Source organism: Cololabis saira, chromosome 6 (assembly GCF_033807715.1).
Source record: "Cololabis saira isolate AMF1-May2022 chromosome 6, fColSai1.1, whole genome shotgun sequence".
In the NCBI taxonomy this organism is placed as follows: Eukaryota; Metazoa; Chordata; class Actinopteri; order Beloniformes; family Belonidae; genus Cololabis; species Cololabis saira.
The window spans coordinates 26,638,261-26,661,376 of record NC_084592.1 but is presented as its reverse complement, the minus strand read 5'-3'; the positions used below and the strand labels follow the sequence as shown (position 1 = coordinate 26,661,376).

The 23,116-nt window shown below is 40.1% G+C and overlaps 3 protein-coding genes across 5 annotated transcripts; 1 reads left to right on the top strand and 2 right to left on the bottom strand.

Moving 5' to 3' along the window:
- Positions 1-516: 516 nt before the first annotated feature.
- asnsd1 (asparagine synthetase domain containing 1) lies at positions 517-8,857 on the top strand. Of its 3 annotated transcripts, none has more exons than XM_061723837.1 (6): positions 517-687; positions 890-943; positions 2,168-2,243; positions 2,360-3,826; positions 4,077-4,258; positions 6,821-8,857. In XM_061723837.1, the coding sequence occupies exons 4-6, from the start codon at positions 2,411-2,413 to the stop codon at positions 7,065-7,067; spliced, it is 1,845 nt and encodes a 614-aa protein (XP_061579821.1). In that variant the 5' UTR covers positions 517-687; positions 890-943; positions 2,168-2,243; positions 2,360-2,410; the 3' UTR covers positions 7,068-8,857. The 3 variants fall into 3 exon arrangements, with proteins under 3 accessions (XP_061579821.1, XP_061579823.1, XP_061579822.1); XM_061723839.1 differs by having other exon boundaries at positions 4,077-4,271; positions 6,821-6,933; XM_061723838.1 differs by lacking the exon at positions 890-943.
- On the bottom strand, positions 7,065-9,862 carry zgc:136439 (uncharacterized protein LOC678627 homolog). Its single transcript, XM_061723840.1, has 8 exons — positions 9,500-9,862; positions 8,557-8,646; positions 8,405-8,484; positions 8,203-8,318; positions 8,005-8,102; positions 7,819-7,887; positions 7,685-7,743; positions 7,065-7,366 (listed from the first exon to the last, which is right to left on the bottom strand). Exons 1-8 carry the CDS (start codon positions 9,689-9,691, stop codon positions 7,246-7,248), a joined length of 825 nt encoding a protein of 274 aa, XP_061579824.1. The 5' UTR covers positions 9,692-9,862; the 3' UTR covers positions 7,065-7,245.
- A 384-nt stretch (positions 9,863-10,246) lies between these two features.
- sympk (symplekin) lies at positions 10,247-19,823 on the bottom strand. The gene is made up of 27 exons (XM_061723836.1): positions 19,728-19,823; positions 19,218-19,348; positions 18,922-18,987; positions 18,584-18,637; positions 18,383-18,456; positions 18,145-18,271; positions 17,745-17,994; positions 17,458-17,628; positions 16,265-16,504; positions 15,910-16,055; positions 15,667-15,817; positions 15,226-15,442; positions 14,996-15,146; positions 14,683-14,918; positions 14,507-14,588; positions 14,319-14,432; positions 14,082-14,229; positions 13,788-13,948; positions 13,091-13,199; positions 12,803-12,903; positions 12,621-12,711; positions 12,197-12,298; positions 11,898-12,085; positions 11,499-11,675; positions 11,322-11,411; positions 10,975-11,148; positions 10,247-10,604 (listed from the first exon to the last, which is right to left on the bottom strand). The coding sequence occupies exons 2-27, from the start codon at positions 19,278-19,280 to the stop codon at positions 10,443-10,445; spliced, it is 3,645 nt and encodes a 1,214-aa protein (XP_061579820.1). The 5' UTR covers positions 19,281-19,348; positions 19,728-19,823; the 3' UTR covers positions 10,247-10,442.
- Between the last annotated feature and the right edge of the window lie 3,293 nt (positions 19,824-23,116).

Below are 23,116 nucleotides of genomic sequence, written 5' to 3'. Positions count from 1 at the left end.
ATACTTTAACACAAAAGCATGGTCCCTCTACCTGGCATAACAGAAATGGTAACGTAAATAATCAGAATCAGAATCAGAAATACTTTGTTGATCGCCAAGGGGAAATTGCCTTTCATTGCAGATGCTCCCATTGAAAAGTATTAGAGAAGTATGAAAGTATAAATGATATCAATAAATTTAAACATTAGTACTAATATAAAATAAAATATATCTAAACAGTTAAATATAAATGTATATTTTGCTTATGTATCTACCAAGCAAACTGTTAGTCGACCATTAGTTGAATATAGAATATTGCACATAGATGTAGTTATTGTGCTGGATTATTACACATCAAAATATTATTATTAATAGTATTGTTTGTTTCTACCTCATGTGTTCTTGAGTAAAAGGCGCATAATTATAAATAAAACACGCCTGCATTAGTATGACTGTTACCATCGCCCGCCTGCAGGGGGCAGTACGTTTAAAACCGACCAAACCTTCGCTTACCCGGAACAACTTTGTGTCTGTTTAGGTGTTTACACTTTTACACCACACTAAAGTGAGTTGGCTTGAAATTAACAAAGTATTGTAGCCTGTGATCCTTCTTTTGTGTGTATTTCGACTAAAATGTCTTACAAAAGCCAGGACACCAATGATAATTTGGATGAACAGTCCGCGCTAAAGGAGGAACTGAGCAAAAAGGTATTGTTGCTGAACGAAGCTTTTTGTGGCTAAAATACTAAGCACATGCGCCTCCAGCAGGTATTCTGCAAATATGAACGTATTTTAACCCAAACATGTTTATGGTATGTAATGGATAGTATGTGTGGATTATTATTTTGTGGACCTGTTAAAATGAAGCACTCTGCCATGCAGTGACATCACACGTGTTGCTTTGTTACAGTTAAAAGAGCAGAAAGTTGTTGTGTACGAACTCTCCAATCTGAGGAAAAATCGGGTGAGTAAAGTTATTTCGGGGCACAGTAAAGGTCTGACTGAAAAGTTTATTTAACCCTTCGATGCCTGACATAAATAATACACAGAATATTATATATATTTTTAAATTTAAAATATTTTTATATTAAAACACTCTAAATTTTGTTAAAAAAAATATACATTTAAATGTTTTACCTCTTTTTCTTTTTTTTATCTATCTATATTTTTGCGCACTTTCTTTTGAATATTTTAAATATTATAGAACTTAAACAACAGAGGTCCCAGTAAAGTATCTATCAATTATCATGGTTGTGCCATAATCACAATAAATAGCAACTATACAGTAGATGGACAAAAGGTCAAGGGTCAAGGCCCATACCACTTGCCAAAGTGTCCTAAGAACAGCCACTTGATCAAGGCGTTATTGTATGTAACATATATATATATATATATATATATATATATATATATATATATATATGGTTATGAATCTTTATTTCGGCTTGTACAGAACAAGATGAAAAGGAAGAAAAAAAAACAACATTTCTTTTGCCGAAAAGGTGTAGGCTGAAGCCGTAGCTTATAGTGCCTACCCTTTTTTCTTATGATCAGCAAAAATATGAGACATTAGCTTTTACTCAGTGGAAACAAACAATACATAAAGAAGAAAAAAATAAGTAAGACAAAATATAAAATTGACGTTTCACATCCTAGAATGTTTTTGATAATACACTTTATAATTATAGGGTTTTATATTTATTTACAGTATTTTCTTTAAACAATTTCTTAAACTTGACAATAGAGCGACACATTTTTAGGTTGTTATTACAACTATTCCAAATTTCTCTAGCCTTAACTGATATATATATATATATATATATATATATATATATATATATATATATATATATATATATATATGTATATGTATATATATATAATGTGTGTGTTTATAGTTCATATGCCTGCACATACTTAGTTCATACATAGTGCCACCTAAGAATGTGGGTGGGTGAATGCAAAAACCCACTGTGAAGCACTTTATGAATATGTTAAAGTGGTGCTTTTAAAGTATCTCCAATGTTATATATTGTATATTTTATTTATATAACTATATGAAATTCACCCAATTTTCTCTATAGATTAAAATTGGGTGAAGTTCGTTTTTTTTTGTATGTGGATAAAATTTTTTTTTTTTTTTTTTGTATATTTATGCATTATTTTTATTCATTTTTTTCTTATCCAGAAAGTCTACATCCAGCAGAGGAATAGTAACATATTTTTCGTGGCTGACAGAAATATAACGCTGGCGGCAAGCAAAAGTAAGAAAAGAAAAGAATTGATAAACTGAGTGCAACATAATCTGTTATCTATCTGTACTGATTTTTTTAGGATCATGTAGGAGATAAGAATAACTGATGTTATTTTCTGTTCACAGAGGAAGTGGATGATATGAAAAAGATGCTGCAGGATATGTAAAACTGCAACCATGTGCGGCATCTTCTGTCTGTTGAGTCTGTCGTCTGCTCAGTGTGAGCGGGCCAAAACAGTTGATCAATATCTCAGCAGAAGAGGACCAAACTCGAGCCAAGATCTCACAGTAGCAGGCACAAATTCTTGCTGTCAGATTTCATTTTCTGCCCATGTTCTTCACATGAGGGGTCTCCTTACCCCTCAGCCAGTTCAAGATGATGATGGAAACATCCTAGTGTGGAATGGAGAGATTTTTGGAGGGCTGCCGGTAATGGTGGAGGAAAATGACACAGCTGTTGTGTCCCGGAAGTTGTCATCCTGCAAGAGCCCTTCAGAGATTCTTACTGTCCTGTCTACCATACAGGGACCATGGGGGTTTGTTTACTACCAGAAAGCTGGAGACTACCTCTGGTTTGGCAGAGATTTCTTTGGGAGACGGAGTTTGCTTTGGAAATTTGATGAAAAAATATGTGCTTTGACCTTGACATCTGTGGCAGCCCAGATTTCTACACCTGATCAGTCAAACTGGAAAGAAATTCCAGCAGTTGGTGTTTACCGGGTTGATCTGAAGGCATTTGCAGAAACTGGCTCAGTGGCATTTCAAATTTTTCCTTGGGTTAATGCTGGAAATGATGTAATCTCTCCTTGCATTGAAAATATACTGGAGTCTTTTCCCAGTGGCTGCAATGCTGTGATGAACCAAGAAGGCCTTGCTCTCACCTCACCAGTGTTTCCTCTAAATATGTCCCTACCAAAGTCAATAGATAAGACAGAAATCCATCCAGATGCACATGTGTCTCCCAGTGATCTGGAGGAGTTGCTGGCGAGCAGAGAGAAAACTGATGAGGTGAACAATCTGATCAAAGTCCTGAGTGAAGCCGTGAGGCGACGTGTTCAGTCTCTACCTTTAAAGACACAAGACCATTCAGCTCTTACAAGTGGCGGTGCCAGTGTTGCTATACTCTTTTCAGGAGGTATTGATTCAATGATCCTGGCTGCCTTAGCTGATCGCCACATACCTGTTGATCAGCCAATAGATCTCCTCAATGTAGCATTTCAACTACAGGAGCCAAAAAAGCAGAAAGAGTCGGCCAAAAAACTCAAAAAGCACAGAAAGAAACCCACAGATTCCAATATTGATCAGGCTGGCTCTCAAACATTTAGTCCATTTGATGTTCCAGACAGACTTACTGGAAAAGCTGGACTCAAGGAATTACAAAATTTGGATCCTGAAAGACAATGGAATTTTGTTGAAATCAATGTAACACAGGAAGAGCTGCAAAAAATGCGCCAGGAGCACATCTGCCATTTAGTGTATCCACTGGATACAGTACTGGATGATAGCATTGGATGTGCAGTATGGTTCGCTGCAAGAGGGAGGGGAATCATCCCAGAGGACAGTGACCAGAAGCCCTTCACATCATCTGCTAAGGTGAAGTATAAACATCAGTTTCTGCACTTTGCATTCCAGGAATGGAACTTTGTGAACTCTGTTTAAACAGTGATTGATCTATATGATGCCACGTGACTGTCCTCTGGGCCATTGCACTGTATTGAGTACTGAGGGATAAACAGCAGTCATTAATTGTTTATTTTAAGATAAAACAGAGATTTTTGTATTTTGTTTTTTGGGTCAGTGCTGAGCACTGATATTTTACTGTGTTTTTGCTCAATGACTGCAGGTCATTTTGACTGGAATTGGAGCAGATGAACAGCTAGCAGGTTACTCCAGGCACAGAGTACGATTTAAGATGTCTGGACATGAAGGACTCATCCAGGAACTGGCCATGGAGATAGGAAGAATATCCTCCAGGAATTTGGGCAGAGATGACAGAGTGATCGGAGACCACGGGAAAGAAGCTAGGTAGGCGTGAAAAGTGAGCTCCGAGCCGTTTCTTGAAATCACTGAATTTAATTGTGCAACTGATTGGGAAAAAAAAACAAAGAAACCCTGAAGTTATTTCATTTGGTGCTTGTTGATGCTTTATTTTGCTACCACCTGCTGTCATATGGAAAATAGCACAATCCCATTTTTATAATTTGGAACTGCCATCAGTGCATGTCAAATAAAGCTCAAATATATCATAATGCTCTGAATATGAATATATATTGTAAAATATTTTGGATAAAAGGGCATTTTTCCCTAATAATTTATACTATTGTATACAACAATACAAGTTCTACCTCCTACAATTATTTAATTATATTAAGGAATCGCTTAGTAAACCGATCATTTCTGTGTACAAAGTTAGTTATTGGCAGAGTAAGACTGTGTTTTGCACTTCATCATTGGTAAAAAACAAACTTTTACACACACACACACACACACACACACACACACACACACACACACACACACACACACACACACACACACACACACTAGAGCAGTGCTTAGTATTGTTAAGGCATCACCTTCCCTTCTGAGACCTTTTGTTTTGTCCTTTGTTCATACACTTTTCGGGGGGCGACAGTGGGCCGTCCAATGATCGAACCAAAGGTTCGAACCCCGCTCCCCCCAGTCATCTGTCGTTGTGTCCTTGGACAAAACCACTTCACCCTCCTCGCCTCCAGTGAGGGCCTCGCGGGTGTGTGAATGTGTATGGATGGATATGGTGGTCAGAGAGGCCGTTAGGCGCATATTGGCTGCCACGTTTCCGTCGGTCTGCCCCAGGACAGCTGTAGCTACTCATTTACCAAGTATGAATGAGGAGTATGTATGAAAGAATATGGAACCATTCTGAGCGCTTTGAGTGTCCGTAGAAAAATGTGATTAAAAATCGAATCCATTATTATTTTCTACATTTTTAATTGTAGATTTTCCAACAATCAAGATTTTTTTTATTGTCACTCTGCAGGCATAATGAAGTTTCATTCAGGATCTCTTGGCTTGGGTAAGCCAAGAGATCCTTGGTAAGACACATAGGGACACAGTATAAATATATCTAAATAAATGTAAAAAATGTTAAAGTAAATAGTCTGTTTGTGTGGGTTTTGATGCTCCTGTACTTCTCTCCGGACTGAAGAGGCACAAACAGTTCGTGTCCTGGCTGGGTGGGGTCTGTGGCAATACGACTGGCCCTCCTTAGGACCCGACTGTTGTATATTGAATCCAGATGTGGGAGAGGCCTCCCCACAATCCCCTGTCTTCACTACACGGGGCAAGTCCTTCCTGTCTTGTACAGCTCCACTGTTGCACTAAGACAGAGGATGCTTTCTATCGTGGCTCTGTAGAAGTTTGTCAGAAGCTGAGAGGAGAGTCCAGTCCTTTTCAGCTTCCTCAAGAAGAAGAGCCTCTGTTGGGCCCTCTTCACCAGCAGTGATTTGTTCATGGACCAAGCGAGGTCAGATATGATGTGGATACCCAGGAACTTGATGTTGTCCACCCGCTCCACCTCTGCCCCATCAATGAGGGGAGGGGTGTGTTCTGTCTTCCTGGATCTCCTGAAGTCCACAATGACCTCCTTAGCCTTGCTTGTTGTTCAGGACAAGGTTGTTGTCTAAACACCACCTTATCCGGTGCTGGATCTCCTCTCTGTGGTGAGTCTCATCGTTGTCTGATTGAGACTCACTACGGTGGAGTCATCTGCAGACTTCACAGCCACGTTTGTTGAGTGAATAGCAGAACATTCGTGCAGGGTGAAAAGGGCCGGGCTCAGCACACACCCCTGCGGTGTGTCTGTGCTCAGGATCAGTGTGGATGATTTGCAGTCCCCAATTCTCACCACTTGGGGCCTGTTGATGAGTCTGATCCAGAAGCACAGGGGGCAGACAGTCCCAGGTTGGGAAGTTTCAGTGGCAGCTTGTCCAGGATCAGTGTGGAAAGCTGAACTGAAGTCTACAAATAACATCCGGACATAGGTGTCGGGATGCTCCAGGTGAGACGGGGCTGTGTGTATGGCTAGTGAGACTGCATCCTCTGTTGATTGGTTCTCCCTGTAGGTGAACTGATGTCTGTCCAGAGCAGCAGGGATGATGTCCTTGATGTGACTTAGGACAATCCTCTCAAAGCACATGTTGACCACCGGTGTCAGAGCGACAGGGCAGTAATCTTTGAGGCTGGTGACAGCAGATTTTTTCGACACATGCACAATGATGGAGGACTTTAGGCAAGCATGAACTGAAGCAATCTGCAGGGAAAGGTTGAAAATGTCTGAAAACTCCAGCCGGCTGATCAGCACACAGCTTCAGAACCCAACCTGACACATCTCTGGTCCTGCACCTTCTGTACCTGTTTGGCCTGTTGGATGCTCTTCCTCAGTTCAGTCCGGGCCCTGCTGTCACCTCACCTGTAGGCTGTAACCTGAGCTTTTTAAGTTTGTGTTTACCTCCATTTTAACTCTTTAAGTCACATAAGCATAATTATACTTCTGTCCACAGGTGGATTTAGATGTAAACTGGCACTGATAATATCTTCTTCCTGCAGGTTCCCCTACTTGGATGAGGATGTGGTGAGCTACTTGAACTCCCTGCCTGTGTGGGAGAAGGCTGATCTGTCACTTCCACGAGGTGTTGGGGAGAAACTCCTCTTGAGACTGACAGCAAAGCAGCTCGGCCTCGGTCCGTCAGCCGTCTTTCCCAAGAGAGCCATGCAGTTTGGCTCCCGCATTGCAAAATTGGAAAACAGCCATGAAAAGGCCTCTGACAAATGCACAAGACTCGTCACTGGGTAGATTATAAAGGTCATTTATTAGAAAATATTAATTAGAAAATTATGTGTTTGTATTAAAGATATATTTACGGTCACAATTGGTGAGATACATACATTTGTTCGGTGTTCATAAAATTTGCATAGAATTTCATAACTTAATCTCTTCCGGTTATGATTTTACTTGTTAATTCGTGTTTCCATTAAACCATGTAAGACTTAACATTTTTAAGTTTTTCCCTGAAGTAAAGGTCACATTCAATATAGGAAGGCAAGTTTCCAACATCGAAACGTCCAGATATTTGATGAATGTAAACTGGTTTCCTGAGAGAGGAAGAAACATGGGAATTTGGACATGTTAACTAATATACTTGTTCAAAAAAAAAGCCTTTTTTTTAAATTTGGAGCAGATAATTCTTTGCATATAGAAGAATGATTTAACTCCCCACAATGATTCAGCATTCAAGGCATTTCAAGTACACTTTTTTTTAAGTGAAACTGAATTTGCAATGAAAGGTAGCACTGCAATGTTGGTGATTCCATTAAACAGTGTTTTTCTCAAAGGACACATTAAAGAATTTGCTGGATAACTTTCTGATTTAAACCCAGACCCTAAATGTTTATCGACGCAGCAGAAATTACCTGGGAATGAGCCAAGACACAAAGTTTCCTGGAGCATCTTTCTCTTCAATTGGAGCATCCTGCAGATGAAAGAAAGCTGTGTGATTGTTTTAAAAAAAAAACAATTTGAATTTGTTTTACATTCCTTTTTTTACCTTCTTTTCCTTGAGAAAGGCGTCTAACAGAGGAATCGCCTTCTTTGAGAGCACATAGAAACAAGGACACTTTAAAGAAAAGAAAGAAACAGCTGTTGGTTCACTGAAAATTTGAGGGGGGAAAAAAGCACTATGATTACGCCCCTTGTATACGTCAGGCATGAGGAAGGAATACAGTCAACCTACTGCTCTCCTTGACTTGGTTTCTGAAGGAAGAGGTTTCTCCTTCATACAGAGGACACGGAAATCATCGCCTACTTCCAATATACCATATTTATGGGTTTCTGTGGAGACACATGCACACAGTATTTATGTACTAATGTGAACAACTGGTAAAACGTCCTCCAGCTGCTCTTTATCAGTGTGGCTTTTTAAAACACTCACCCTCCTCTTTGCACTCGTAGGAGAGGATCAAGCAGCTGTCTTCACTCTGTGCTTGCACATCTGCAAACCCCTCTTTAACTTTCCCAAGGCTAAAGTCTTCTTTAAAAAGGGTATCACTGTTTAGATGTACAGATTTACATTTCAAAAAAACATTCAACATCACATTTTATCATGTATTACTTTTAGGTTAACAAAGATTTACCCTCCAATAACTACAACATGGTCTTCAATAGTAAAGTGCTGAACTGCAAGCTGCAGGCAGGCCACCGCACCCAGACGCTCCTAAACGGGAAATGAGATTAATATGAAAGTCAGGTTTAATCAGTGAAACGTTGGTAGACGTGTTGTGTTTACGTCATTGCTTCTTGTCTTGTCACTGAGAATCTTGACGTTTGTGAAATGTGCAGCCCATTCTTCAAATGCAGCCTGGTAAAGAGCGTTGGTCTGTGCACACAAGAGAAGATTAGGTTGTGTATGAATTAACATGTCGCATATGGTTGCCAACTCCCTGAAAAATAAATAAGGGACACCTCATCGGCAGGGCCAGCTAACCCGATTGCCTTCACCTTTCCTGGCGTAGTGAATTTTTTTAGACCCTTTTTTTTTTGTGAGGGAAACGATTTTTTTTTACTATTTAACTCTAAGCTGAATTGAATTAGATGCATATTTTTGAATGCCATGAATGAACACATAGAACTAATTATCCAGCAATTCACTTTAATACAAAATAATAAACGCAACTGAATAAAATAAAGTATCCTTCTTAAACAGAAACCTGTCCTGCTTAACGTAAAATTATATACATTTATATAAAACAATAGAAAGAAAGCAGAACATCAATTCTGTAATAGTGCACATTTTTAGTGTAATAACAAAAGTGCAAACAAAGTCTGTAGAAAACTTGTAAACATATTTGTGCCTCAAAGGCCATGACTGTAGACTACAATTGTAGTAAAACAGAACAAAATAACTTATGAATTCAACAGCTCAATGTCATTTGCCATTGGCATTTTCTGACTATTTTTTTTAACTCTGAGTAATACAGGACAAAGTGCGTCCCTTTTCAGCTCATTATGGGACGATTCCGTTTTTCAAAGGACGGTTGGCAACCCAAAGGCTTGATTTATGGTTCCGCGTCACACCAACGCAGACCTTACGGCGTAGGCTCTGCGTCGATTTAACGCGGAACCATAAATCAGGCTTAATACATGTCAACGCTGTAAACACAGTGGTTCAAACTGTAGGGCCTCTGAAATGGTAACATGAGCGCAACGTCTTGAGGAAATGATGCACTTACTACGACATAAATGCCGTCCACGAACGCAGAGGCGGTGAGAGCGTGGACCCAGTGGGAGACCAGAGCGCAGGCTCCCACCGGGAGGAGCGGCTTCGCCACGCCGGCCAGGTGAGCGAACCTCCCGCTACTGTCGGAGGAGACATCCCTCTGGAGTCTGGTGCCGTATCCGGCGGCGAGAATCACGGCTTTCATTTAAACTAAGTCAGAAAAAGCACCAGTCGGTTTTCATGGATATTGGCAGGATAAGGTGTGTGATTGCGACGCTTAAAACTTTTAAAAGCAGTAAAAGTGCCACCTAGCAGTAAAGCAGGTCACCTGAGATCACAGTCCACTAGTTTTATGCTTAATCTCGCGATATTAGCCTTCCAAAAGCTTCTTCTCGCGAGAGTCAGCCAGTGTCTCAACCTGGTCTCAACTCGGAATTTTCTCAATTTGCGTTGTTGTGAAGTCTAAAGTTTAACATGGCAGTCATTTATTATCAAAAACATTTTCTTAGAATACACTTTGTTCACAGGTATTCATCAAACTGAAAAGTTTTGCATTGTGAATTTTTGTTTTCCTGTTGAATCATATTTCATGCTACATGTTACCTCTTGATTAAAATCAAACTCATACACAACCATGCATGGGGTCAATGTGTCACAAAGGTACTTAAGAGTAAATTCAGCTCGTCCTATCTGAACATTCATATAATCAGACATCTTTGTTCAGATTTACGTCAAAGAGGAGAGATGAAACAGCCAGAGGTGATTTTAAACCAAAGTCTTGATTTATTTGCCAACTCAAAATGACATTAATTGCTTTTGGAACGATTTCATACAAATATAACTAGTATTTTCTCTACATCATCTAAATGAAACAAAACAAACACAAAAAAAAAAAAAATACAAAATCCTGAAGAAAATCTTCAGACTGGAGAAATGTTACTTTTTTCAGTGGACCCTCATTCTGCATCCTCACAGCCACTTCCAGCCTCAGCTCCTGTGACGTTAGCTTCACTGTCTTCAGGGTGGTCCTGGTGGTTTGATGGTTCAGGTTCCTCCATCGGTTCTTCGGTCATCTCTGAGTGAGGTGGTGGTGTATCAGCTGTTTTTTCCAAATCAACCTAAAGAATAGTAGATTTAAACAAATTTAAATCTACTATTGGGTAGCAATAATGTCCTGTACAATACTAGCAGACAAAGTAACCATGCTGTGTCTGGCAATGGGAAAAGAGTTAGTTGGTTTGTAGGTGTATTTGCATTTGGAGAAAAAGCAAACAAACTGTAAATACACCCTGATTTTGGTGTATAATTGGTATACTTTTTAACTAGTTTTCATATTCACTCTAATCGGTGGATAACATGTTCACGGTACTCCAAAAGACAGTAAGCAAATAGGCACACCCTTTATATAGGTGTAATTAAAAAAAGGATCAGGTACATATGACACAAAGAGTTTCACCGTTTAATTTTACTGATCCCCAGAAGCATTACCTGTGGAATACTTTCATCATTTTCTTCCTGTATCACTGGATCAGCCTCCTCTTGCTCCATTGGTTCCTCATAATCTTTCATTATGGGTGGCTCTGGGTGGGCAGACATGTCTAGCTCTGTCTGTGCTGTGATTTGAGTCTCTTCCAAAAGTGAGACGGCTGGAGCAGCTTCCATCTATTAGATCAGAGAAAATTTTAAATGGGAACCATAACAAGTTGTGTTTTAAAGCCAAAATTAATTTTATAAATATTAAATGAACTGAAGAACCTCAATAGATTTGTCACGTCAATCATACAAAGCAAACAAAAAAACGAAAAAAAAGTGTCTGCACTTTCTTCATCAGGTACCTCGTTCCCTATGATTTGCTCCACAGGCTTTGGCTCTGGTTTTTTATCTGCTTCCAAGACTGCCATGATGGAGGAAGGTATGTGAGCTTGCTGTTTTAGAGAAAACATAGTTAGTTCGCAGGAAATTATAATGTTAAAAAAGAAATTAAGTCACTCAAATGTGGAAACAGCCCTGACCTGATGAGGCGTAAAAGAGTGGACATGCTGGAGAAGAGGCGCTCTTAATTCCGGACAGCGTTCAAACACGCTCGTCATCTGTGCGGGCGGAAGCTGAAGGAGCACGCTGTAAGACTGAGGCTTTGTCCGCTGGCAGCACTTCACAAATCCTTCCCATACCTTGGGATACTTCCACACCTGGAGGACAAAAGTGAGTCAATAAGAGCAAAAAAAGAAGAAGATTTTGTCAGTGTTCAGTTGTGGACGATTATATCTGAATTTCTGTAGACTGGTATTGGACTGATCGTCATAGTGAAGTCGCTGTCAGACAGAATCATCATTCGACATAAGCATTAGTATAGTTAATAGAAGGAAAAATACATAATAAAATGTATCGTCATTTGGCTGTTGGGGGCTAACCTGCTTGACAATGAGGCGGGACAGGATGTTCATGACAAACCCAACCAATCTGGGATACATGGTGAGTGACTGGATGACGGTACGCATGAGCAGGATGGGGAGAGGATTCTGCTCCATCAGCTGCTGCATCACCACGGCCAACACTTCTGATGTGTACACGTTTTTCTCTCCGAAGCACAGGTTGGTAGCTGTTGCACAAACACATCCAAAATCCTCATTCCCAGCAGTCGTTTAAACAAGAGACCTAAGAACTGGGAACATCTCGGCTTCGCTTCATTGCTGAATTTTTGAACACTAACCTTTTATGATTGACTTCATGTCGCATTTGGCTGAGTCGATGTTGTGTAAGGAAATGAGCAGGTCTCCTGGGGTGAGAGGGGACACAGAGGAGCTTCCCTCACCTAGAAAAAGAGACAGATCAGAATATGTCACCCTTTAAAACAATAATCCATAGATGCTGAAAATTTAGCTAATATACAGCAAATATAGCTAATAAGGAAATAAAGGCTATAAATAAAGCAATTTCATTAAGAATAAAGAAGAAATCAAAGGAAAATGCAGAATAACACTAATTTGATTTAAAAATGTATTAAGCTACAAACTCAAATCTATTTCTTGTAAACTAAAACCTTTACTGAACTATTATGCTAATATAAAGTATGGATATGTGTGTCATGTTCTTATTCAAAATAAATAACGAAGATGAAGATAAATGACTCGTACTGTGCTGAGTTCCCAGGAGTCTGTTGAACACTTCCTTGACGACGATTGGGTTAAGTTTGATGAGCTTTGGGAGGGCTTGGATGACTTCATTCTAACGAGGGAGAAACAAAATTAACCAGTGAGAAATATTACAGTAAATCAATCTGGATGAATTCAGAGATCAATATTGTCTAGAATGCTACCTTTTCTAGACCATTGATGACAGGGATGAGAAAGCGAACATCTGGGACTCGTTTGTGGTAAAGGTCTCGCACTCTCTCCACCAGCTCTGGTGATGGAGGCACTGAAGGGAGGAAAGGAAGACTCATCTCACATCAACAATTCATAATGTTCTCATATTGTGCAGGATAGCTGCATCATATGTGAATTAAATCATTCAAAAGTTACATTTCTGTTAAACCAAAATTGCTCTGATTAAGTACCATCTGTACAAATGAAAAGTGAGTTGCTTTATTATTTGGTTTCCTTACCTTTATCAGTCAGAATGTGGAGGCAGCGAGTCACCAGAGTTTCTGCTCCTTTGGGGCAGTTTTCAACCAACAGCAGCAGCTCTGGAGAGTTCATCCCCATTCCACGGATCTACAAGAATGATTAAGAAAGAGTCTCTAGAGTATAATCAAAAGGTCGTTCCAAGTTAAATACCTTTAGTTTGTTCTATCCAAAAAACACTCCAAACTTCAAGGACAAATTACTTAATTAAATCATATGTGCTCTTTTTTGTAAATATCCAGAGATGACACATTATAGGACCCCATACTATTCAGATGTCTCTTGTGGTGGAGCAGTTCACACCCAAAGACAATATAGTTCAAATTTGGTGCAACTTTTGGTGCAACAACTCAGACTTTGCTCTGGCATCTAACTGCAGGCTTGCAGGTGCAGAAGACCAAACCCTGAAACAGATGGTCCCTCCTGTCCCCGTGGAAGACTCCATTTACTGGAGAGGTTTGTATCACCATTTCCAACAAAACTCTTAGTGTTTGCTTTTTTTTTTCTTCCTCCTATAAACCTAAACGTTTTGAGATAGTTGCTCATACTCAAAAACACTAATCAGATAACTGGTTTATATTTTAAAATAATATTTTTAAATTGAGATGTACAGGAAGAACAAAATAGAAATATTTTCTAACAGAAAGAGGTAAAAAATGAGAAGAGAGAGTGTCTTACAGGCTGTTCTATGGCTCGAAGCACGCTGCGTTTGATGTCAGCAATGGCTTCAGTGTAGACAGACGCGAGCTCATGGACCAGCCGGTGGTTCAGAGGAAGCAGGGACAAGTAGAGGAATAGACACTGTCTCACCGTCTCCTCAGTCCAGGGCGCAGCCACCTCTGTGACCACAAACACAAGAAAACGAGGGCTCATGTTCAGTTTTACTTTTTAAAAGGTAAAGTTTGTATAGTAGAGAAGTTATAATGGACCAAGTGGTGCCATTTAGGGGTGTGTTAAAAATGCAATGTAAACCTGTATCTTTGTCAGCCCCAAACAGCAGAGATGGAGGATTCGGGTGAACCAGAAGCTGCATGTAGTTTAGCGCAAACTTCTCTATGTAGTCCCTGAGTTGGTCTTTCTCATACATGCGCTTTAGAAAAGCCAAGGCAGTGGTCCGTACCTGAAATAAATCAGCTGATTTAACACAGGAAAAGCATAGAAATCAGTCAATTAATCACTTCAGCGGTCAGGGACAACGCCAAGCTTCACCTTCTCTTTCTCGTGTGAGCTCAGGTCCAGAAGGACATGCAGATATTGAAACTGCCTGGACGGCCGTTTGATGATGAGCTCCTTCAGAGTCGTCATGCCCAAATACACCCGAGACTGAAAGAAAGGTAACTGGTTGACAGACTGTTTTGTGGACATGTCTAGAATATGAGAAGCTGTGGTTTCATTACCTCGTCCTCACAGTATCGACGTATCACATCCAATGCTGATTCTGTTATAATGGGAGCCTCCAGTACCAGCTTGGTAAAAAGTCTGGAAGAGGAATCACAGGACATTTAATTCCATAAGCTTATCAGCTGGGGAATAACACGGTAATCACAAGGCAGTAATAGATATGGAGTCTCACCCATCCCTCTGCTCTGGTTTCTCTTGCAGGCCTGACAGTAGTGTGAAGAGACAGTGGTCGTAGCTGTCCAGCAGCCCTGACGGCAGCTGGCTGAGGTAGGTGTTGTATTCTTGGTAGAGAAGAGAAAACGCCAAGTCGCTTCTCCCCCGGATATCATCCAGAATAAACTCCAGCACGTCTTCTTTCATCATTCCTTCAAACTGCGTCACAAGTCTGGAAAGGAGCTTCACCCTGACCTGCCACATGGGTTTGATGCCGTCGTAACTGAGCTCACAGTGCAATGAAGAAACGTAGCATCATTTAGACTACTCACATGGGACATTCCGCTTTGTGCAATTGCCTTCTCTGAATGCAGAATCCTCTTCACTGCTTTCGAAGTTGACTGCTCAATGTGAGTGTCTGATAAAGGCTGGACAACGTCGGATAACCGAAACACTTTCTTTCTCCCACTCGCCCCCGTCATCCTGGAAAAGAATACAAACATGCTGGGTGATGAAAGTGCTCAATAATTACTGCGTTATTTCAAGGAGTGCCAGAACCCACTTGGTTTGAGCAGATGGAAGGATGGGCTCAGGAAGTCTCTTGACCGCAGTGGGAGCTTCTGTGGTGGGAGGTTTATCACTGTAACCCCCCACCACCGAGATGGCTTGGCCCATCATAGGTGGAACTTTGCGCTTGATGAGCGTGTCTTTAGAGTTTCCATCCTCACTTGTTTCTCCTTTGACTGCTTCATCCTCTCTTGCTTTGCACTGTTCAAGTCCTAAGATATAAAGTATCAGAACATGCATTTTTATAAGACCAATTTATGTATGAGTTTACTTACAAAATATATGCTTATATTTTAGACGCTGACAAAAGTTTCCTGCTTACTTGTGAGTCCGTTTGTGTACAAAAGAAGAACACTTCACAGTTTACATACTTGCACGCAAAAACCTCCTATTTCACAGGTACAGACTTTTAGTTGTGCATACTTTTGTAACTCACCTGGACCAATCCCAGCTGCAGTCATCTGGGTAGCCATCAGCCTGGCTAGATGTTTAATTTGGGCATCAGTACCTGCTGATTCAACAGGTGTGTATGTGGCCTGGAAAGATGCTGGCATGACATCGGGCAGGTACACCATGCTGATGAGCACCTAAACATTACGACAGATGTAATCAGGTGAACTGTGGGGCATAATGAGTTGAAAGTGAAGGGGAACAAAATGAAAAAGTCAGAGCTGCTTACAAGGTTGGCGACGTTCTCAGGGCTCAGCAGTGGATGCAGGAACTCGGCTGTGAGGTCAATGGCAGACTGTGCGACAGGAACAACAACTGGTTTGGGAGCCGAGAGCTGAGCTGGCTCTTCCTTGTCCTCGTCGTCTTCCATCGGCTCTGAAGGCAGGGCAACATGCCCGATCAGTAATGCGTTTACAATGACTACCTGCAGGTGTTCTACGGCCAAAACTGTGTACAGACTTGGATCTGTGACTCATTAAAATATTTTGGCCACGAGACTCACAGAAACCATGATATGTTGGCACAATGCAAAATTCAAAAACCTGAAAATCAGAAAGAATGATTCCATATAGTGACAAACTCACCCATCTTGACCTTTTTTCCCTCTGTGTATTGATCATAACGTGGCCTTTTGCGCTGCTCACGCGGCGCCGGTGTGTATCGGGTGATCTCGCTCTGGGGCATTCCCAGATCCAGCAGCAGGGTGCTGATTTGACCCTGGAACTCCACGCTGCACGGATGTTTGAGAACTGCCACCAAGTGCAGCTTCAGATTTTTTCGAACACTGCTGACCTGAGACTTGGCCAGAGTGGGGGGTAGGTTTGCTAAAAAGGGGGGAAAAAGCAACAAAAAAACACTTATCTAAATACTCTTTAGGGTTGCTCTGCACCATATAGAGAAGTTAATCATAATCACATATCAATATTGTGAAAGCAAAAAACATTGCAATGAATGGCCATCTATTATGTTTTAATTTCAACCATGAATGTCAAAAACATTTATGGCCAATCAGATGAATCCTTGCTGCCCTAGAAGCTTGCCCCTAATTTAAATGCCATTGGCTGAAGTGCTAAAAGTACGCAGAGAAGGTTGTGAGTCTTGTGATGACAAGAAGTTGTTAGCGAAGAAAAACAATGCTAAAAACAAACATGTACACACACACACACACACACACACACACACACACACAGCACATTACCCCAGGACGCAAGTCAACACAAAGCAAAGCAAGTATTTTTTACTGAAGTATAACCACATTGAGGTAGATTGTTCCTTGTGCTAGTTTATTACTATTTGTTTTTTAAACAATGTTATTTCAATTTGGTTATCTGGCACTTTACTGTACTAAGGGTTTTCCAAATTCTGAAGAAAATGTTTTTAAGGAGCATGAAGACATTCTCCTGAAATAATTGCAACGCTGTGGGCTGGTTTATCGCCAACATCACAGTTGCGACTGTGCTGTCCCCACCCCCAATATGGCAATGTCATTGAAGTAGAACTAATACATTTAATTGTTTTCAGTGTCTATGTTACTGTAGAAATGTAATGTTTGCAGTCAATATTCTTAGCAAAGCAGCAAAACATTAAAACTACATACTGGAGTAGCCCCTGATATACAATATATTACAAGCAATGTCATAATCACAATTTTCATGTTTTCGTAATTGTTGTGCAGCTCTAATATTTGTATACGTTCAAGACGGTAAAGAAGAAAAAACTTAAACACAAGTATGAGACTCAAATAAATTAGGGGCATGACTGGTGGAGAAGCACCCACCATGCAGTGTTTCATACGCCTGAACCACTTCTGACATGAACATCGGCCTCTGACGAGCGATGGTGGCCAGGGAACCGAGTGCTGTTGTGAGGTTGATACTGGAAATAGCCGGATGGACCATGAACTTCAACAGCTTCTCCAAGGCAGTCTTTCCCTCCTCACACAAAGCATCTGTTGGTTACACAGCACAGTAATGACCGGTGATATGTTTTGAAAAGAGATCACTTCACGCGCAAAAAACACAACTATTACATTATTTCTTGTTAAAAAGATTATAAAATGCCAACCATAGCGTATGTATGAATGGTCCTTGGGAACTTTGTCCAGACTGATGTCCCCTTCCTGCCGTTTGGGGACATCAGAATCAGAACCCCGTGGTGAAAGAGTGATGATCAATGATTCAGTAAACTTGATGGCGTGAGTGCGAACGCCGTCATTCTCAGAGTCCAGCAAGGCCAGAACTTCCTCTTTCATTTGTGTGACCAAATCCCAGCATGGCTCCTGCATCTCTGTTACCGCTTTGGAGCGGACCAACCACTGACATGAAAATAAAAAACAAAAAAAAAAACAACAAAGTTTAATGGGGAAAAAAAATTAGAAAGGTGTATGAATTAGAAAAAGAGGGAAAAGTTGCAAAAGAAACTGCATAAATGTAGCTGGTGACTACACCCAATTTACTGTGGATACCTGCAGTGTAACTTTGTACAGCTGAGTCAGTGTAAGGATGGCTTTCTTCACCACATTCACACTATCATCTTTCAGCAACATGTTCAGGTTGGCGATGAGTCTGAGTAGAAGCTCATTGTCCCTTTTACTGATTAAAATACAAGCAAGCAAAACACTGAGAAACTTGCATGGCAGATTTACAGTTTTCCTAAAAATGTAAACATTTTACACAATAAAGTCTTGGCTGTCGAAAACTCACCATGCTTCCTCAATAAATCCAATTACAAATTTTCTCACTTCAATAGACTTGTCAGTCTGGAAAGCAATCATCTCCTGCAGAATAAAAAGTAGGACGATTATGGATTACATGTGAATTTATTGTGATTTTACTTAAGTGTGAAGACTTGGATAGTTTGACAAATTACAATTTGACACAAAGAGGGTATGTATGTTTACTTACATCCAGAAAATTGTCAAGAAGAGATGGATCCTTGTTGATGATAAGCTCCTGAACCTGGAGAAGAAATCGGTTCAGTGAGTCAGACTAGTTAAATTACTACTTTACCATTTAAAGTTAATATTTAAATGCAGATGTAGATAGGAAGCGGGCACTTTTTAATACAAATATTTAATGAAAAATAAACAGTAAAAACTTCTACGTCACTAAAAAGTACCATCAATTCAGTTTTAACAAAAAATAAAACCACACACAAAACAAATGTAATATCTAGTTTGGCCCTAAAAGATGAAAACTAGCACCAATTGATATGTTTGGTTAATAAAGCTTGGACTCCCAACCTGTTTGAGAACATTTAGCTTTTCATCTGTGGTCATGAGAGCAGCCTGATTCAGGAGCTCCACAACCTGAAAGGAGAAAGGGAAACAATTGAACTCTTCATGCAATTAAGCTTGTCACGTCCCAAGTGGGTAGGAAATAATAACCCATATCTCTCAGAAGTTAACATTTTAGGCAACATAGGTTTAAGAACTGTAGCTATGTGTGAACGGCTTATCTGCTCAACATAAAGGTTTAAATCTTGCATATAAAAAGAATGACCTATTGCAGAAAAATAATGTAAATAATGTAAACATACCTTCTCACTGGTGGTCATATCCACGGGATTGGGAGTTCCTCCCTTCTTTGAGGAAAGATCCATGTTATTTATGTTTGTATTTCACTATGCAGAGTGCATGTTTCTTAATAAATCTAAAAAATACTGGGCCTCTGTGGAGATAAAAGTAATTATGGCATTATTTTCATTATAGACAATCCAGGTGTATCATAATGACAGTGTGAGCTCCTTATCAACACAGTATAGCTTTGAGTTTGAGTCTCCTGTGAGACCAAGAGTCGTAGATGTGAGACAAATCTGTCATACTTAACGGTAAACCGCAGTGGTTAAAGTGCCGATAACAATTCTTTTATTTTTAGAACAATAAACTATCTCAGTCATGTAGCGCGCTAGCCTCCTGCTAAACGTAATGCTAAAGCAATGACCTGCTTTACTGTCATAAATATGTAAGTAACCACTACGCAGGGCTGAACACACTCTTCACATTTCTCATTATGCAACAGTTACACGTAAACTCCATCAGAAACTTACATATGTGTCAGATTTGGTGTATTCAGTTAGCTTTGCAAGCAGGCAGAAGAAGCTCTCATGTTGTTGAAAACCACAACGCGATGACGTTCTTCTTCTTCTACTGCTGTTGGAGGGACATGAAACAGGCAGCGCCCCCTGCTGGAGAAACACGCCTCCTACGACCAGAGCAGAATATAGTTTCTATGGTACAGTACACGCTTTCAGATGATACAGCTGCAGAGGTGTCAAAAGTATTCACATTCATTACTCAGGTAGAAGTATAGATACTAGAGTTTAAAAATACTCCTGTAGAAGTTGAAGTATCAACTCAAGTTTTTTACTCAATTAAAAGTATAAAAGTACTGGTTTCAAAACTACTTAAAGTATAAAAGTAAAAGTAATGTAAGGGGGAAAAAGCCATTAAGGAAAAAAGCCATTGAAAATGAATGCATCTTAGTATAATGCAAATATATTAAAGAACCATATATGTGTACTATTGAGCATTAACATGTGTTTCAGAGAGCAGAAGATATGATGACTAGTTGCCTATAAGTATTGTAATGGTACAAAAAGTCAAACTTCAGAGGCATGTTATCATTTATCCTAACCTTTATTGGAATGTACATCCAAGTTTAGTTGCAGGAATCTGAGGGAACGGATGTAAGAACAAAACTGGACAAGAACATCTGTGCCACAGTTCCACAACCAAATTCACTCTATCAGGATGAAGCAATTTAACTAGGTAGTTTTTTTTTAAAGGCTGAAATGAAATAGAGTAACGAGGCTGTTTTTAAAATGTAAGGAGTAAAAAGTACAGATAATTGCGTGAAAATGTAAGGAGTAAAAGTAAAAAGTCGTCTGAAAAATAATTACTCCAGTGAAGTATAGATAACCAAAATTTCTACTTAAGTAAGGTAACGAAGTATTTGTACTTCGTTACTTGACACCTCTGTACAGCTGTAATAACGAGGAATGATATTGCTGTCACAATCTCTATGTGAGAGACGGACTAGGTCAGGCCACTGGTGGCCATTAAACGATGGTTCCAAAATATCTGCCTCCAACAGCTAAAGAACACAAACCTCTCTTGTGAAATACTAAGTGAGTAATTTTTTATTTAACCTTTATTTACCCAGGTAAGCAATTTAAGAACAAATTCTTATTTGCAAATGCAGCCTGAACAAAGTGCTTTGAGGGGAGAGGGGAAGGGGAGTGCTAGAAATAGAAAACAACTTTATATAAAATTGTCAAAGTCAAAAGTCAAAGTAGCTTTATTGTCAATTCTTCACATGTCAAGACATACAAGGAATCGAGAGGACGTTTCCCACTTCCCTCGGTGAAACATATAAAGTGCGCAGGCACAACAGATAGACAAGACATTCCTAAAAAGTTCACATAAATAAATACAACATTTACTAGTACTAATATAGCAGTAGGTCAGCAGCTGGGACCAATCAAGAGGAACACAGGAACTCATTAAAAGCAGTGTGACAAAGGGTGTGACTCTCTCTGTGTCCTTCGTGTGAGTTGGCTGTGTTCTTAACTCTCTGCCCCCCGGACTGAAACTTTCACTGTTTTAAAATGTAGAGGCATAGCACTGACTGCCGTTTATTTTAGTTTAGTATTTTATGTTTTGGTTTTATTGGTTTTAACATTGTCTTCTCCTGTTTTCTAGCGTTGCGGCTGGCGGTGTCCTCCATTCACCGTGTGGTCGAGGCGCTGGGAGTTCACTTATAGTGTGGTGGTTTCATTTGATGTGTGTTGGGTTTATACTTCTCCTTTTAATATTTCTGATTTACTTTACTCCCAGTGTCCTAGGCAGTGAGTGGTTGGCTCCCCAGCCGTGATATGTCTGTCTATCTTCTTTTCCTTCATCGACTGTGGTATTTAAGAGTTTTATTCATTGTCAAATAAATGGCAGATTGACCCCACGCTGACCGTCTTGGCCTCTTAATTGAAGCCCCTGTTATATCGGCTCATCATCCTCAAGGTTACACTAAGATGAAAATTGCATAATTATTCAATAAATATGTTCAATAAAAATAAATACAAATACATTGAAAAGCATTAAGACATTGGGATGTGGCAAGGCTGCCTGATCAACAGGTGCAAGAGTCAGCTGTAATTTGTGGCAGATTTTGTTTGAAGACAGAGTGTGACATGAGGGCAGAGAGTTTGAGAGTGTTTTGTAGTGTGTTCCAGACATTAGCTGCAGCAAACCAGAAGGCGCTGCGACCAAAGACTGTACGGGCTTTGGGGATGGAGAGTTTAATGAAATTACTGGACCTCAGATTGAGGGCAGAGTGTGACAGGTGTAAAAGGGAAGAGAGGTAGAGGTGTTACGCCAAGTATGGTTTTGTAGATGAGCAGGAGCCAGTGATGAAGCCGTCTGCTATGGAGGGATGTCCAGTCTACCAGGTTATGTAAGTCGCAGTGGTGAAGGAAGCGCCAGTCACATAGAACACTAACATTCGTGATCTAGATTAATGGGCCTCACATTGTAATGTCTTTCACACTATTCAGAAAAGGGCCCAGCAGAGGTTATAGTTCCTAAAAAAGCTAAATAAGTTTAATCTGCCTAAGAGCTCCTGACCACTTTCTACTCAGCCATCATTCAGTCTGTCTGCACCTCCATCACTGTCTGGTTTGGGTCTGCCACCAAACGGCACAGGGCCAGACTGCAACGGACAATTAGGAGTGCAGTGAGGATCATTGGAGCTGACCATCCCTCCATCCAGGACCTGTACCGGTCCAGGGTCAGGAAAAGTGCAGCTAAAATCTCTACAGACCCCTCACATCCTGCTCACTAACTGTTCAACCTCCTCCCCTCTGGCAGATACAGGACACTGTTTTCCAAAACCAGCTGACACAAAGACAGCTTCTTTCCCCAAGCAGTCACTCTGCTGAACACTCAGTAACAGCCCCCACCCTCACAATGAACAAGTCAGTCAACACTGTTCTGCTCATCAACCTCATGTGTACTTCAACCTTACAGTTACAATAGTGTTATTTATACATTATTCTTGCACTATATTTATTTTCAAATATACCCTATACCACCCATAGTGTCTATTTATTTATTTGCAAATGTACATGCTGTATTTATTCTCATACATAGTCATATTCTTCTGCCTTCACTATTCCTACTGTTTTTTCCTATTTACTCCTTTTATGTTTTATTTTTATCTTTATATGTTAAGTGATTGTTATAGCCTACTTACGAGCAAATATTAACCAAGGTCAAATTCCTTATTTGTGTATGCAAACCTGGCCGATAAAGCTGATCCTGATTGCAATTGTAGTTATCCATTTCCACCCTATTATCCAACTATGATCCTTCCTTGGATCAAAATTCTGTATAAGAAGCACGTACACGTCTTCTAATGTCAGACTGAATAATGAACAATGAA

Coding starts and splice junctions, on each gene's coding strand:
- asnsd1 (XM_061723838.1), top strand. CDS start 2,411: ATGTGCGGCATCTTCTGTCTGTTGAGTCTGTCGTCTGCTCAGTGTGAG. Junction 3,827..4,076: donor CCTTCACATCATCTGCTAAG/GTGAAGTATAAA, acceptor CAATGACTGCAG/GTCATTTTGACTGGAATTGG. Junction 4,259..6,820: donor GACCACGGGAAAGAAGCTAG/GTAGGCGTGAAA, acceptor TTCTTCCTGCAG/GTTCCCCTACTTGGATGAGG.
- zgc:136439 (XM_061723840.1), bottom strand. CDS start 9,691: ATGAAAGCCGTGATTCTCGCCGCCGGATACGGCACCAGACTCCAGAGG. Junction 8,647..9,499: donor TGGACGGCATTTATGTCGTA/GTAAGTGCATCA, acceptor TTGTGTGCACAG/ACCAACGCTCTTTACCAGGC. Junction 7,367..7,684: donor GTGTCTTGGCTCATTCCCAG/GTAATTTCTGCT, acceptor TTCCTCTCTCAG/GAAACCAGTTTACATTCATC.
- sympk (XM_061723836.1), bottom strand. CDS start 19,280: ATGGATCTTTCCTCAAAGAAGGGAGGAACTCCCAATCCCGTGGATATG. Junction 15,443..15,666: donor TGCAGCTGGGATTGGTCCAG/GTGAGTTACAAA, acceptor TTTATATCTTAG/GACTTGAACAGTGCAAAGCA. Junction 14,919..14,995: donor CACAAAGCGGAATGTCCCAT/GTGAGTAGTCTA, acceptor CCCATGTGGCAG/GTCAGGGTGAAGCTCCTTTC.